Raw genomic sequence first — 13,342 nt, forward strand, 5'->3', positions numbered from 1 at the left:
ACAACAACAGACAAGACTTTTATGATTTTTATAAATAAAAATGCTGACAATCATTTCATGTCCTTTGTGGACAGATGATTGGTTTGTGTTGATCCCTTAAAAATCCAGTAGAATAAACTCATCTTCCAGTTTATGTAACAAAATATGGAAATGTTTAAGGGGTATGAATACTTCTCCAAAGCACCATATATTTGTATTAAAGAGAGGATTAATTTAGTGTCAAGATAGATAAAAAAAAAACAAACAAAAAAAAACATAGATCTCACAAGACAGGTGACTGTGATTAAAACGACAAGAGCTATACAACTACAAATATATAAATCCCAAAATCTCCAAATTACCTTTGAGGTATGCAAGGCCAAAGAGATGGTGCTCCACGAGGCCGATGTGAGCCACCACCATATCAAAAACGTCTTTGCAAACTGCCTTCAGGTCACAGCCCAGCTCCAGTTTTTGCCCATTCAGGAGCACAACACCCACCTTCCTCTGCACTTCTTCCACCTTGCTTCGTTTCGGTTGCTAGGGATGAAACGGCAATAGTTACCAAAACGGATAGTTAAACTTTTATTTGAAGAAAGAGCAGAGTTAAAATCTCACCATGAGTGACGAAGGCACAGATAAGGTTACCGATGGCTCGCTGGCCATCTTCACAAACTCGGGTCCATGATAGTTCTGTCGGTAATGCACAGAGAAAAAGCAATCACAGAAAGCCGTATTCACTCAGTTTATATTTTGCAGCTTTTCGTGGCTGTGCACAAACTCGAGTTTTCAACTGGTAACTCCGACATCCTAAATCACATTAATTAAACACACCACAAACATGTGAGGAAGAATGTCTCACACATGGATGTGTTCCCAACATCAGCAAATTTGTTTTTGCATTTACCAACAAACATTTTTACTAAATTTGCAATAATTGATGGAATAAATCTGAGCAAACTCTTAAATTCCCACATGTATTTACAATTAACCCCACAAAGGCCGGAATGAATTATACACTGCAGTCAGCGGCTTTTGCAAAACATCAAATAAGCACGGAGTCAACAAGTTTGTGGCAAGTGAGCTTATGCAATTTAAATTTGTACACGAATCATCAAAAACTGCATTATAAACAAGCCTCAAACTGCCTGCATGTAGGGGAGGGGGAGGGGGGCTAAGCTGAAAGAGAGGTGTATAAATGATGGCTTTTAGGGCTTTCTGGATTAGTATCTTAAAAGCTGTCTTCATGATGGATTACAGTTATCTTTTTTGGTGCATATCTTTAAGCACTGACTCACAATGTATACAAACCTTGGTTTTGCGGAGCGATAGAGGAGCGTAAAGAGGGTCCTGAAGGTCAAGTGCTGAAGCCTGAGGTTGGAGCAGGGGCTCGTCTGCAGAGTACAAGTTGGCCCTGGAAAGCCTATTGGCCAGTTGCGTCTGCAGCCGCTGCACCTCCTCCTCTTGCCTCTGGAGGAGCATCTCGGCACTTTCATCAGCAGGCCCTTCATTTTGCCTTACGGGAAGCAAATGTTAGTTGGTTAGCTCAGCAGTTTCTTGTGTGATTGATGCCTTTGTAGGCGTCTGTGGCAAACTGCACACAAGCTTCACAAAATATAGGATTTTTTTTTTTTTCCCCCCACCCCAACAGGGTCGGGGGGCAACAGAGGGACAGATCAAAATGATTTTCTCTTTGGGAGAAGGCATAGCAACAGCAGGCTGTTTAGGCCTGTGATGCCAGAGATTAGAGAGATCAAGAGGACTGAATGTAAATGTCACATCAGATGACCTCACTGTTGAGGCATGAGGCGATCCTGCTGTGCCAAACCAGCTGTGTGTGGCCCAGAGAACCAAAATGGGACAGCTTTGTCTAATGCTGCTCTGCTGACTGGAGGGTAGGAAGGGCAGATACCAGCTCATCATCATCATCATCAACAGACAGACTCATTAGTCAACACAGGCTCACTCACAGACGCATCATGTTTTCTCAGGACAGGGATGTTCACACAAAAATCAGTAAATTAACCCTGAATGTGCAAAAAGCAGTCTATTCATAATATTACCATTTACTCAGGAAATTCTGACTTCCCAATACTCATTAAGAACAAAAACAATAGATGACGCCAAGTACATCCAGGAGCAGAGTGGCTCGTACTAAATCGGTTCTGGGTGTGTGTGTGGAATTTGCATCTCCTTGTGTTTGCATTTGATTTTCTTCCTGGCAAAGTTCAAAGTTGTGTGCTATTCTCAATTCTGGCCTATGAATTAGTTTGCATGGCTTTGAATCTCAGTGTTATGGAATAACCAGGATGAACCAAATGCTCAGACAAAATGAAACCTAATATGGCTTTAAGGTGTATGCCCAGTTAGGAATAGGTTTACACAAAGATAAACTGAAAATAATTCAGACCCTTTAAACTTTTTCACATGTTGCAATATTACGACCACAAATGTCAATTAAGATTGCTCAGCCATGCAGGAGACCAGGAAAACGTGAAGGAATGCTGCTGCTCTGATCAGGTGAGACTAAAAAAAAAAAAAAAATGCTGTGCTTTGCAGAAAGTCAACTTTGCACATCAACATGGTGGTGGCAGCATCATGCAATTTGGATGCTTTAGTTCAGCAGAAACTGGAAAACTAGTCACAGTTCATGGGAAGATGGATGGAGCGAAATACGTGGCAACCTGGGAGAAAACTGTTTTACCGCAGGTTTCAATGCATGCATCTTGTTCCTTCCACTAAACAATTAGGTTTTACTTTGTGTTCACCTGTCAGAGAAAATCTCAACAAAACAGTGAAGTCTGTTTCCCACAGAACTTCGCATACCTTTTGGAGAGCAAAGAGGGGTTGCTGACAAGGATCAGCGTGAAACAACTTCTGCTAGGATTGAGTTACCCTGAGCGCAGGAATACCAAGCAGCAGTAACTTCCAGGGTGTCAATTTGTGACGGACAATACGTCTTCTGATGCACAGCTGCACCGGGCCTGTGTTTACTACCTGTGTCTCTGTGAGTTGTGGCTTCTCAGTGACAGGGCGTCTTGTTCTGCGAGCGCCAGCTGGGAGCCGTACCTCGTCACCTCGCCGGGTTTCTTAGCTGCAAGAGATGTGGGAATATTAGCTGCACAGGCGAGCACAAAGCAGCACGTTTAGTTTTATCAATCTAACACACCTCTTCCGACACCCACAAGGTGATGCGATTAAACTTGCAACAACATGTCTGAGCAGAATCGTGGTTTCAGAACTCTTAAGTCAGGCAAAGCCGGGAGTATGAATAAAATCTGCTGACATCCACTGAACATGTGTGAGTAAAGTGACATGACGTTACAGCAGCACACTAAGAGAAATTAAACCCTGTAAGCTTTTCCGTATCTCGGTTGCCATGATTTTAAATATATTTCAATAGAAAGGGAATGAATAAATTTAAAACAGGGTTTGGTTTCGGAATTGCTTCTTAACTCTTCTCAGCTGTTAGTTTAATAATTCAATATAGGTTTAAAGTAAGTATATAAAGCTAAATAAAATAAATTTTTGCCTCTTTATATGTTCGATGCAAAAACATTGAAAGATTTAAGGATTGTTTACCTAGCCTGTAGTCTGGATCTGAAGAGGCCACTGATGGGCTTTCACTAGATGAGCTGTAGTCACTGTGGTACCTTTGGTGGGTGTGAACAGGGTCTGAAAGAACATTTATCTCAATAAGAAACAATAAAACAATCATGATCATGAATCAAATGGGGGGAAAAACACAACCACCATGCATATGACACTACATAATGGTTACACTGATGTGTTTGGTACATTTTTATGTTAGGATGAAGCCGATTGCACTTCCACATCAAACAGAAACTCCATAACAAAAACCTTGTCGCTTTTTATAATGGGAATTTGACAAACAAATTGATGAGCGACTCATGCTTTCATCCCCTGAAGCCATTCGAAAACACATTTAGATTTTTCCGTAACACTGAACACGACAGCACAACGAAGAACAGATACAGGTATTAGTCATGCTGTTGGTAAACACTGCTAATAAGAAGGAATATGAAGCTCTACAGGAAGGTGGATTCACCCCGTGTGTGTAGGCGTGCCTCTTGTCAAGTTTTTTAATCAGGGTTTTAGCGTTTCTCTTGCTTAACTGGTAGAACCACAGCAAGCAGAGACCAGCTCAACACATGTTTCCGCAAAGGTATTGCTTCATAAACCCTGCAATGAACGTAACTCAGATGTAAGAAGAAAACACAAACAATAAACTTTGAACCCTAACCAAAGTGTCATGTGTTTTTCTGCTAAGTTCACAGAACCTGAAAGTCCTGCTCCTCGGTGTCAGCTGCACAGCCTGAATAAACCACATTCTTCAGTCACTGCTCAAGAATTTCTGTTCCGTTTCACAATACAGCCGAGCTTTCTTCTCTTCATGACGACAATGGTTGTTCAGTTCGGCAAACGGCTTCAGGAAGCGCATTTAAAGTAAATGCAGCTGAATTGATCTTAGAAGCAAGTCAAACAGTCACCTAAGATCATTTTCCTGTCCTCTACTGCAGTGAATCATGAGTTCCCTTTACACAATCACGCAGTTGAAAAGGTTCAGAGGGTGGTTCATTTGTGCGCTTTTCCCATGCAGTTAAGACAAAAAAAAAAAAAAAAACAACATGTACATTTTCCCAAAAACCAACTCATGCAGTTACCCACACATGCAGTCACTTGCCCAGATAACCTGATATGGCAGTTCTTTAAAAACCTAATGGGTGAAGAAAAAATATAACGCAGACAAAGAATTAAACCCGTTTAGCTCCTACCAAAAGGGGATTTTAAAACACATGCAAGAGAAAAATGTTTCAATTTCAACTGAAAAACAATTAATTTGAGCTTAATGAACTGCTTCAAGTCAGGGCAGAAGGTTGTCAGATTGCAGATTAACCAGAAAACTGAGTTTTCTCATCTAAACTACTGCTGGTCAGCTGGCTGAAATACTGCGACTTTCAGAAAAACCATCTCACCCTTATTAAGTGAGTGCTGTTTTATAACTACTCCGCTCTTGTTAAAAGCTGAAAGGGCAAACTGCTAATTAAAGCGCATTAAAACAGGTTACATGAAATAGCACTTCCTTGTGGCATTATTTTAAGTTTCATTCCACAAATGTAAAAAGGAAAACCTCACCCTTCCAAAGAAGTTCAGCTGAATAGAAAAAAAAAATAGTTTTGGTTTTATATACATTTACTTTTAAGCATCACATAAGTAAGTATATGTCTATTCACAAAATTCACAATGTTTGTGGAATGCTGTAGAGAGCATTACAATAAGATTTAGCATGATTTAAGATTACAAAATTAGCTTAAATAGTTACAAAACATTTATTAATATCTGTTATTTTTTCCAAACAATTTCCACAGTACAATCTTCAAAGTAAGGGGCCTAGGAAAATAATCACGGCAGTGTTGTGATTACACTGACTCAGAACAACCATCTCGCCTCTTTCATCTACAAGTCTCCTTTTATCATTTTCCATACTGGACCTGACCTCAGCTCAAAGCTGCATAACCTGCTGCCAAGAGCCGGAAAAGTCCAATAATCTTAGGAATTCCCTCATCCGCCATGCATGACTCCAATTACAGCTTCAGGGTAGGCGAGGAAAAGTTTCTACTCATTGAAGACTAAAGCATTTTTGGGTAAAAAGGGGGGGAGCGGCTGGAGTCGTCAAGGTGCTGGAAGACAAAGAGGTGGCCAGGTAGAAACATGCCTCTGCACATACAGGCAAGTGGACAACACAAAGACTTGAGCAAAGGAGGAGGAAAAGAAGCTCTGAGGAAGTCTCTGTGCAAACTGAGACAGACAAACGCCTGTGCCATCACTTTACTGCAGAAAAGAACAGAAACAAGAAAAACATGGGGAACTCTTCCAGTTAACATCCTCAACTCCTTAAATGTTTTGAATACACACATCTAATCCTTCCAATTTTCCTTCTTTTGTTTATTCCAAACAAAAAATAAAACGGGTTTCTTTGAAAACTGATTTTTTGAAATAAAACTATTTCTACTTTCCTTTGAGGAAAATAAAAACTAAATAAAAACGTCATGGTACTCTGTCTAATACACTGCACCACCGCCTCCTATGGCTGTGGCGCTATGCTGTTTTAGCTGGGCTGGTTTGGAGCCTGTGCCAAATCCTTCACCAACTCTTTCCATTCTGACAGCCCAGGAACCCAAAGCAGCTTGAAGGTAAAAAGAACTATACCACCTACAACGGTCCAAATGTATTATGCTGACCAGGGGATGAAAAACAAAGACAGAAAATAAAAGTATTTTTTTCAACCCCTCCCTTTTTGTTTTATGCACTCCTTGAAAACACTTTGATCAAACTGAATGCTTTTCCAGACTCTGTAGGAACCTTGCTCATGCTTTTTTGTGGCCTTCAACAGAACAACTTGTATTCTTAAGCTGCTGTAATTTTAGAAAAATTTTTTTTTTAAAATATCGTGCCCCATCATGTTCATGAGGTGTGTGTCCCTAATGACGCACAGGCATTTTGCAAAGGCGGACTAATACTGTGTTGCAATTTTCAAGTTCAAGTGAAAGTAGTGGTTTAAATTTGCCCAAGTAAAAACTAAATGTAACCAATCCAACACACACTTTTGGTAAAAGTCGCCAAGTTACTCCAAAAGCAGTGATGGGAGTCAGCGCAAAGGACAGACAATATCGTGCTTAAATTAATTAAATTATTACAGTACATAAAAAATATGGAGAAATTCTGATTTGCTAGAAGTTAGAAAGTACATCTCTATGACTCCCTCTTAATAATAATAATTGCTCATAGAAACAGAAATATCAAATTGTAATATTAGGGATGGAATAAGTCATTGTGGTTGACGTTTCTGTGAAGCTCAGTTGTTTTCATTTCAGTAAACACAAAATAAAAATACATAAGTTGTGTATTACCTGCATTATGAAAAGAAATGTCAATTGGTCTCTACAAATGAAACCTAATATGCTTTACAGTATCAAAAAAATATTCAACACTTTTTACCTAATAGCAAGCACAATTTTCTTCTTGCATGGTGAAGAACTACAAATGCTGAGCTACTCACAGTGTAATAACTACCACATCAAATTTTAAGACATATTGCACAAGTAGTCAGGACCTATAATGTCCTCCCAGCAGTTCTACACTTGAATTCTTGTAAAGTATGAAATGTCCTGACGAGAAAGAACACCATTCTTGTTTCTGCCACCTTAGAGAAAACAGTCTTGGCCTTTACTTTTGCCATGGTGTTACAGACCCTTTATTTAGTTTTTCAAATTTAATGATAACTTCTGGAAATGGCGATAAAAGTTCAAAGCTCTATATACCTTGTATAAGTGTTTAAATGTGCCAGTTAAGTTAATAGCTGAATTAATCAAAAGGCAAGTTGGACTTCTGTCAGTAGGAGCTGAACCAAGCAAGGTGAGGAAATTTTCATCCGTGTGACCTGAACCGAGTGTTTGCACAGCTCAGGATGACACAAAGTGATTTTAGCCAATTCCTGTAACATTCGAGCGGCATTTGCATAAAACCTGTGCTGTGACATTGCAGCGATGGAAGAATTTTAATAAGTTATAGATAGCATTCATAAAATACTGAGTGTGATACTTAGGGATTTTAGTATTCCAATACAATCTCGTTGAAATAAGTGTAAAAATCTTCTCTATTCTGATGTCTTGCAGTTTTCTAGTAACATCTTCAATTATTTACCGAGAAACACCAGTGCTTGAACCTACGTCAAGTAAAAAGTTGACTATTACGAGCTGGGGCTCGACATGTAATAGAGTGATAGATGTTTAACAAGCACTGTAAAGCGCAAACATTTGGTTTTATTGAAATCTGTATTAAAAACGGGACAAATATAGTAGCCATAGTTTGATTGCTTCCTTTATCATGTATATAAAAATGAATTGTGTCTTATCATTTTGTCATATCAATGCGGAATTCAATTGCGATCAAGAAGACGAGAAAAGAAAGGCCCCAAGGCACATCTATAGAAAATAATGCTGTATTGCTAGAAGTAGCTGCCGGCAAAGTCAGGAGGCTACAAGTAAACAGTAAAAAGAGTGGTGGGGGTCTGGAAAAAATAAGGAAATGAAAGGAAAGTATAGAAGAGAGCAGATTAGTTTATGCCCGTTTGAACCCTAATCCTTTCTTCATAGTCACCAGATGACCTTCAAACCCACACAGGTACATGTGAGTCAGTGACTGAAAGCAGCCTCCCTATGGAGCTTTTACCAAGAACACAAAAAGCTTTTGAGAGAAACAGAAACTCTGGGGGGCTTTGTACTAGGTAATTACACAATTGCAGCAATTGTGATTTGCCCAAGCATGCAACGGTACAGTTTTTTCCACTATACCTCTGTTAGTAAGCAACAGAGGTGCATCAAAGGAATAGCTGCACATAACACGTGTGACAATAAGGTAAAGGCTAGAATTATGCTGTTCTTTAATTAGAACAGTAATTCGGGTGACCTTCGTGCCACTGACTCATTCTGTCTAAACACCGCTGAGCGGCCAATGTTAATGATACTCCCTTCAAGCCAATAACCAGCTCTGAACCCATATAGCAGTTCAACTCCTATACACAGCTGGTAGCCAAGTGCCTGGCTGCTCACATCATCCCACTGTGGTCCACATTTCTCTCCATCTGTCAAATATAACCAGCTTTAAATTGCCAATTAATTACACTGTCTAATTTCCCATTTTTCCTACGCTGAATAAGACTGACATAAAAGATTAAGTCTCAGGGCTGAAGCAAAACATCACACGGCTTATGGGTTGAAATGCTGAGGATCACAGTTCAAGTTCAGACAATGTTCTGTTAAACACTTATTACAAAATGATAACACGACCTAGCTACGGTGTTTCACACAAAAAAACACATATTGTGCAATATAATGACAAAGCATTTGTTATGAGGGATGTGATGCAGTGCCTGTATTCAAAAGGTAGGTGGTGAAAGACTTAATGTACGTCATTTGTGCCTTTTCTGATTTTTAGCGGCGTGTAACCGGTGACAACCTTCAGAAAACGCTAACAATAGTGTGTTGATTTAGACTTAGCAGGAGACCCGTCAAACGTTAAGAGCCTCACAAAATTCAAACAAAGGCTTCCATGACTATCGTCTGAGACTGATGGTGTATGACCATCAAATTTTGTGAAATAAGACACTCGGAAATACAAAGACACTGTCTAATGGAAACAAGATGCTACAAAAAGAAAAAAAAAAAAAGAAATCTTCCAAAAAAAAACAAAAAAACTATGCAATTAATATTTAAATAGTTGTTTTGTTTCATTTCTTTAGATAAGAAAACTGATTTTTATTTAGAGGAAGAAGAAGCAGTCAGAGAGGGTAATCAATAGATAAAATATACAACAGGAAATGAAGGAAATCCTGTCTTCACTTGGGATAGAGTAATGTTCCAGGCAGGAAAGATCTCCAAGGGACTGATTACTGTGCAACTGGAAAGTACTCGCACTGCTTCACTTTTTCCACATTTTCTGATGTTGCAGCCTTATTCCAACATTAAATTAACCTCTTTCCTCAGATTCTACACAAAAATACCCTATTCAAACAATGTGGGTAAAATATTTTTGCAAAGTTATTAAAAATAGAAAACCAAGAAATCACATTTATGCAAGTATTCAAAGCCTTTGCTTAATACTTAGTTGATCCACCTTTGGTAGCAATTCCATCCTCCAGTCTTTTTCAATATAATGCAACCAGCTTAGCTCACCTAACTTTAGGAAGTTTGGCTCAATCTTCTTTGCAGTTCTTCTCTAGCGCCATCAGGTTGGGTGGATTCGTCTGTGCAGTCATTTTTATATCTCTCCAGAGATGTTTAATGAGTCTCAACTCTGGACTCTGGCTTGGTCACTCCAGGACATTTCACAGGGTGGTTATGAAGCCACTCTTTTGAGCTCTGTACCATATGTTTTGGATCGTTTTCCTGCTGAAAAATTATCCATCCGAGGTCAAGATTCTCTGGAGCAGGTTTTGATCCAGGATGTCTTTGTACATTGCTGTGTTCATCTTTCCCTCTATCCTGAATAGTCTGTCAGTTCCTGCTCCAAAACATCTCCATGAAGTGATGCCGTCACCACCTTGCTTCACTGTAGGGATGGTATGGCCCTGGTGATGAGCTGTGCCTGGTTTCCTCCAAACATGACCCAGGCATTCACACCAAAGAGTTCAATTTTTGTCTCATCAGACCAGAACATTTTGTCTCTCATGGTTTTAAAGTCCTTCATATACCATTTGATAAAACTACCATACAGAGTGGCCTGATTGGTGGTTTGTCCTTCTGGAAGGCCAATCCACCAATCCAGAGAGCGTTCCTCTCTGTCCAGAGGAACGCTGAATTTACTCAGCTGAATTTACTGCAGGTGACCTTTATTTAAGATGCAGAAGCATCTCAAGGATGATCAGTGAAAACAGCTCAAATTTCATCTCCATCAACAAAGTATTAAGCAAAGGTTGAGAATAGTTACGCAAATGTGTTTTCTGACTTTTACATTTTTTAACAAATTTGCAAAACACTCAAAAACATCTTAAATTGCCATAATGGGCATTTGTTTGAAGATTTGTTTAACATGACCCGTAAAAAGGATGAACTGAAGAAATGTGGAAAAAGTGAAGAACTGAATACTTTCCAGATGTAGTATAAGCATAGGAGACTAGAAGTGATAAAAACCACATATTTAAAAATACATTTCAAAAAATGTGTCATGTGCTCAGCTCCTGACTAATGACAGTCACAGTACACAGTGAATCCTGAACATGAATAAGTTAATAAAACATAAATGAGTAAAATAATTGTTTCTTTTGAATAACACTGCTGTAGAACAGACAAAGTTCAAAGGTAGGATATAGACAGTTTTATTACTACCTGTATTATCCAGGTAAAAGTTAAGAGCATCTTGGTTTCAAGACGATGATCTATTTAAAAAGATGAGACTCAGACACAAAGTCTCACAAGTTGGCTGAGATTCTAACAGTATATTGTAACTTTATAAATGACCCTTTGGCAAAAAGAGTGATTGTTTTTAATCACATGATGACGAAAGCCTGGTTTAAATAAAGCTATTCTGCAGAAAAGGAGCAGTAGCACACATTTTTGACAACAGTCTTATCGGTACTTGGTCATGGAATAACCCGGGTAAATACTTCACTAGTAATTTGCAAACAATTTAAAAATATGAATAACTACTAAAATGACTCACTTCTGCATTTTTGAAAACCCTCTTAACATGAAGGAGTTATGAAAATCTCCCTCTCTAGAGCTGAACTCAAGGATCTGGACTGAATCAAACAGTGTGACAGCAGAAGATTCACAGTTGTGCAGAGCACAGTACATATATATTTCATTCATGACAGCATTACTCACCGTTTACCGCCTGTTGTAGTGCCTGGAGTTTCCTCTGTCTTTCCTTGATCCTGTCATATGCGGCAGGGAGCCCAGAGCCGACAGACAGGGCAGAGAAGTGATGAGGCATTCTGCCCTTCAGCTCACCAAACTCAGAGTACCGATAATCCACCTCCTTGGCCACAGACAAAGGTGATTTCCGCCTCCCCACAGAATGCGTGCTTAAGACGCTGCTTCCTCTCCGGGCATCTTCCAAAGCTCCAAAACGAAGAGCTTCTGGGTCAATGTAAGCCAAGTCCACAGAGGAAGCCCAGGTCTTTCTGGGCTGACTCGGCCCTCTGTCTGTGACTTGGTAAGGTAAAGACCTACGGTCCAGCTCCACAGGCCGGCCCTTCATCTGGGGGTGCAGCGGGTGCAGATAGGGGTAAGAAAGCTGGTGCTGGAGTGAGGGGGCTCTGGGGTAGAGATCTGTGGAAGAGTCAGAGTTTGTGTGATAGTCGGACAGGGAACTGTGGGGAGCTGCACCCTCGTCTCCCTTCAGTAAGTCCTGTATCGGCAGCGAGCCCATAGATCGACTGAGGCCCCGGTTGAGAGCCGCTTGCTCCTGAGTTCTGGCTTTGTAGCGCTCCAAAACTCTGGGCGCGGCACTCCTCCCTGAGAAAGAAAATGTCGTTAACTTTTGAAGAACACAAATTAGTCACATTTCTAAAACGCTGAATTACTCATTCTTTAAGCATCGATGACAACCAACAGACGGATATAAATAAAAAAACACAGATATATTCACAATGAGTACTTAGCTCTGCTATTAATTACTTTACATTAATTTAAAATGTAAAACCAGTTAAATGTTCCCAATTTTTAAATCTGATATTCTAGATGATGTAAATGCAAAGACAAGGCAATAAATGTAGCAATCAGAACAACCTTGTAAACTTGCTCCAGATGTTGGTCTTATAACCAAAGCTAGAAGTAAGTAAAGGAAGTTAGACTATGTCTACATGGAGAAGTGAACTCAGGAAAAAGTGATTATTAGCTTCCATATATTTTTCATCCATAAATTTGTGGATGGGAGCCTTATGCTCCGGTCTAAAAGGTAGGGATGCTCAAGGCAGGTTGCTGTTTTAAGCTGAATTGATTCGGACGTCTATTTTCCATCAATGGCTGTTCAGTTGCACCACTCAGATGTCACTGCCATATGGCTTTTAAGACAATGCCTTGCCAAAGTATTCATACGTCTTCATACCGACATATTTCAAGCCCTGCTACAATTGTGCCACTCTAACAAGAATATGCAATGATCTAATCCATTCCATTGTAGCTCTGGCTGTTTGTTTAGGGTCGCTGTCCTGCTAGAGGGTGAACCTCCATCCTAACCTCAAGTCTCCAGCACGTTGTTTGTTTTTCCACTCTCGCTGGCTATTCATTTCTGTCTTCCTACCAACTCTGATGCTGTTACAGCCACCATGTTTCACTGTGAGGACGGTGTGTTCAGTGTGCTTCAGTGTGTTTCTCTGATTATGACCTGACTAAAAACAACTTTTTAGGTCTCTATTGAACAAATTCGTTCTTCTCATCACTCCTTCATTTCAGGTCAGAACTGTGGAGTACACAACTAATAATTGCCCTGCTAACAGACTGAGCAGTGGATCTCTGCAGCTTTCGGTTATCTTCTTTGCTGGTTTTCTGATTAGTGCTTTTCTTATCAGTCCTAATTGCTGATGTGCCTTACTCCTATTTTCAGAAGAAAGACCGAGCATTGCTCTGTGAGATGTTTAACTTTAGGAATAATGTTTCATAACCTAACTCTCCTATAAAACTTCTAGACAACTTTACTCCTGTCCTGCCTGTGCTCTTCACAGAGACACCTGTATTTATATTGGGACAGTTTGTTGCTCTGGAATTTATTTTTTGGTGTCAGAGCAAAAGTGACAGAATACAAATGTTTGTGATACTTTTTTTATATTAAAAAAGGTGCG

At 39.7% G+C, this 13,342-nt stretch overlaps 1 protein-coding gene across 5 annotated transcripts in view; it reads right to left on the reverse strand.

The window, feature by feature from the left end:
* The window catches only part of ptpn13 (protein tyrosine phosphatase non-receptor type 13), a 46,986-nt gene that overhangs the window by 19,734 nt on the left and 13,910 nt on the right, over nucleotides 1–13,342 (reverse strand). For all 5 annotated transcript variants that reach the window (XM_014987379.2, XM_014987378.2, XM_014987382.2 and 2 more), the window contains exons 7-12: nucleotides 11,385–12,017; nucleotides 3,562–3,654; nucleotides 2,977–3,073; nucleotides 1,291–1,495; nucleotides 598–672; nucleotides 342–519 (exon numbers count right to left, since the gene is read on the reverse strand). In XM_014987379.2, the coding sequence (XP_014842865.2) occupies nucleotides 342–519; nucleotides 598–672; nucleotides 1,291–1,495; nucleotides 2,977–3,073; nucleotides 3,562–3,654; nucleotides 11,385–12,017 (1,281 nt within the window). The remainder of the gene's footprint in view (nucleotides 1–341; nucleotides 520–597; nucleotides 673–1,290; nucleotides 1,496–2,976; nucleotides 3,074–3,561; nucleotides 3,655–11,384; nucleotides 12,018–13,342) is intronic.

This window comes from Poecilia mexicana, unplaced genomic scaffold (genome assembly GCF_051168715.1).
Source record: "Poecilia mexicana isolate PSO_F unplaced genomic scaffold, ASM5116871v1 scaffold_12, whole genome shotgun sequence".
Lineage (NCBI taxonomy): Eukaryota > Metazoa > Chordata > Actinopteri > Cyprinodontiformes > Poeciliidae > Poecilia > Poecilia mexicana.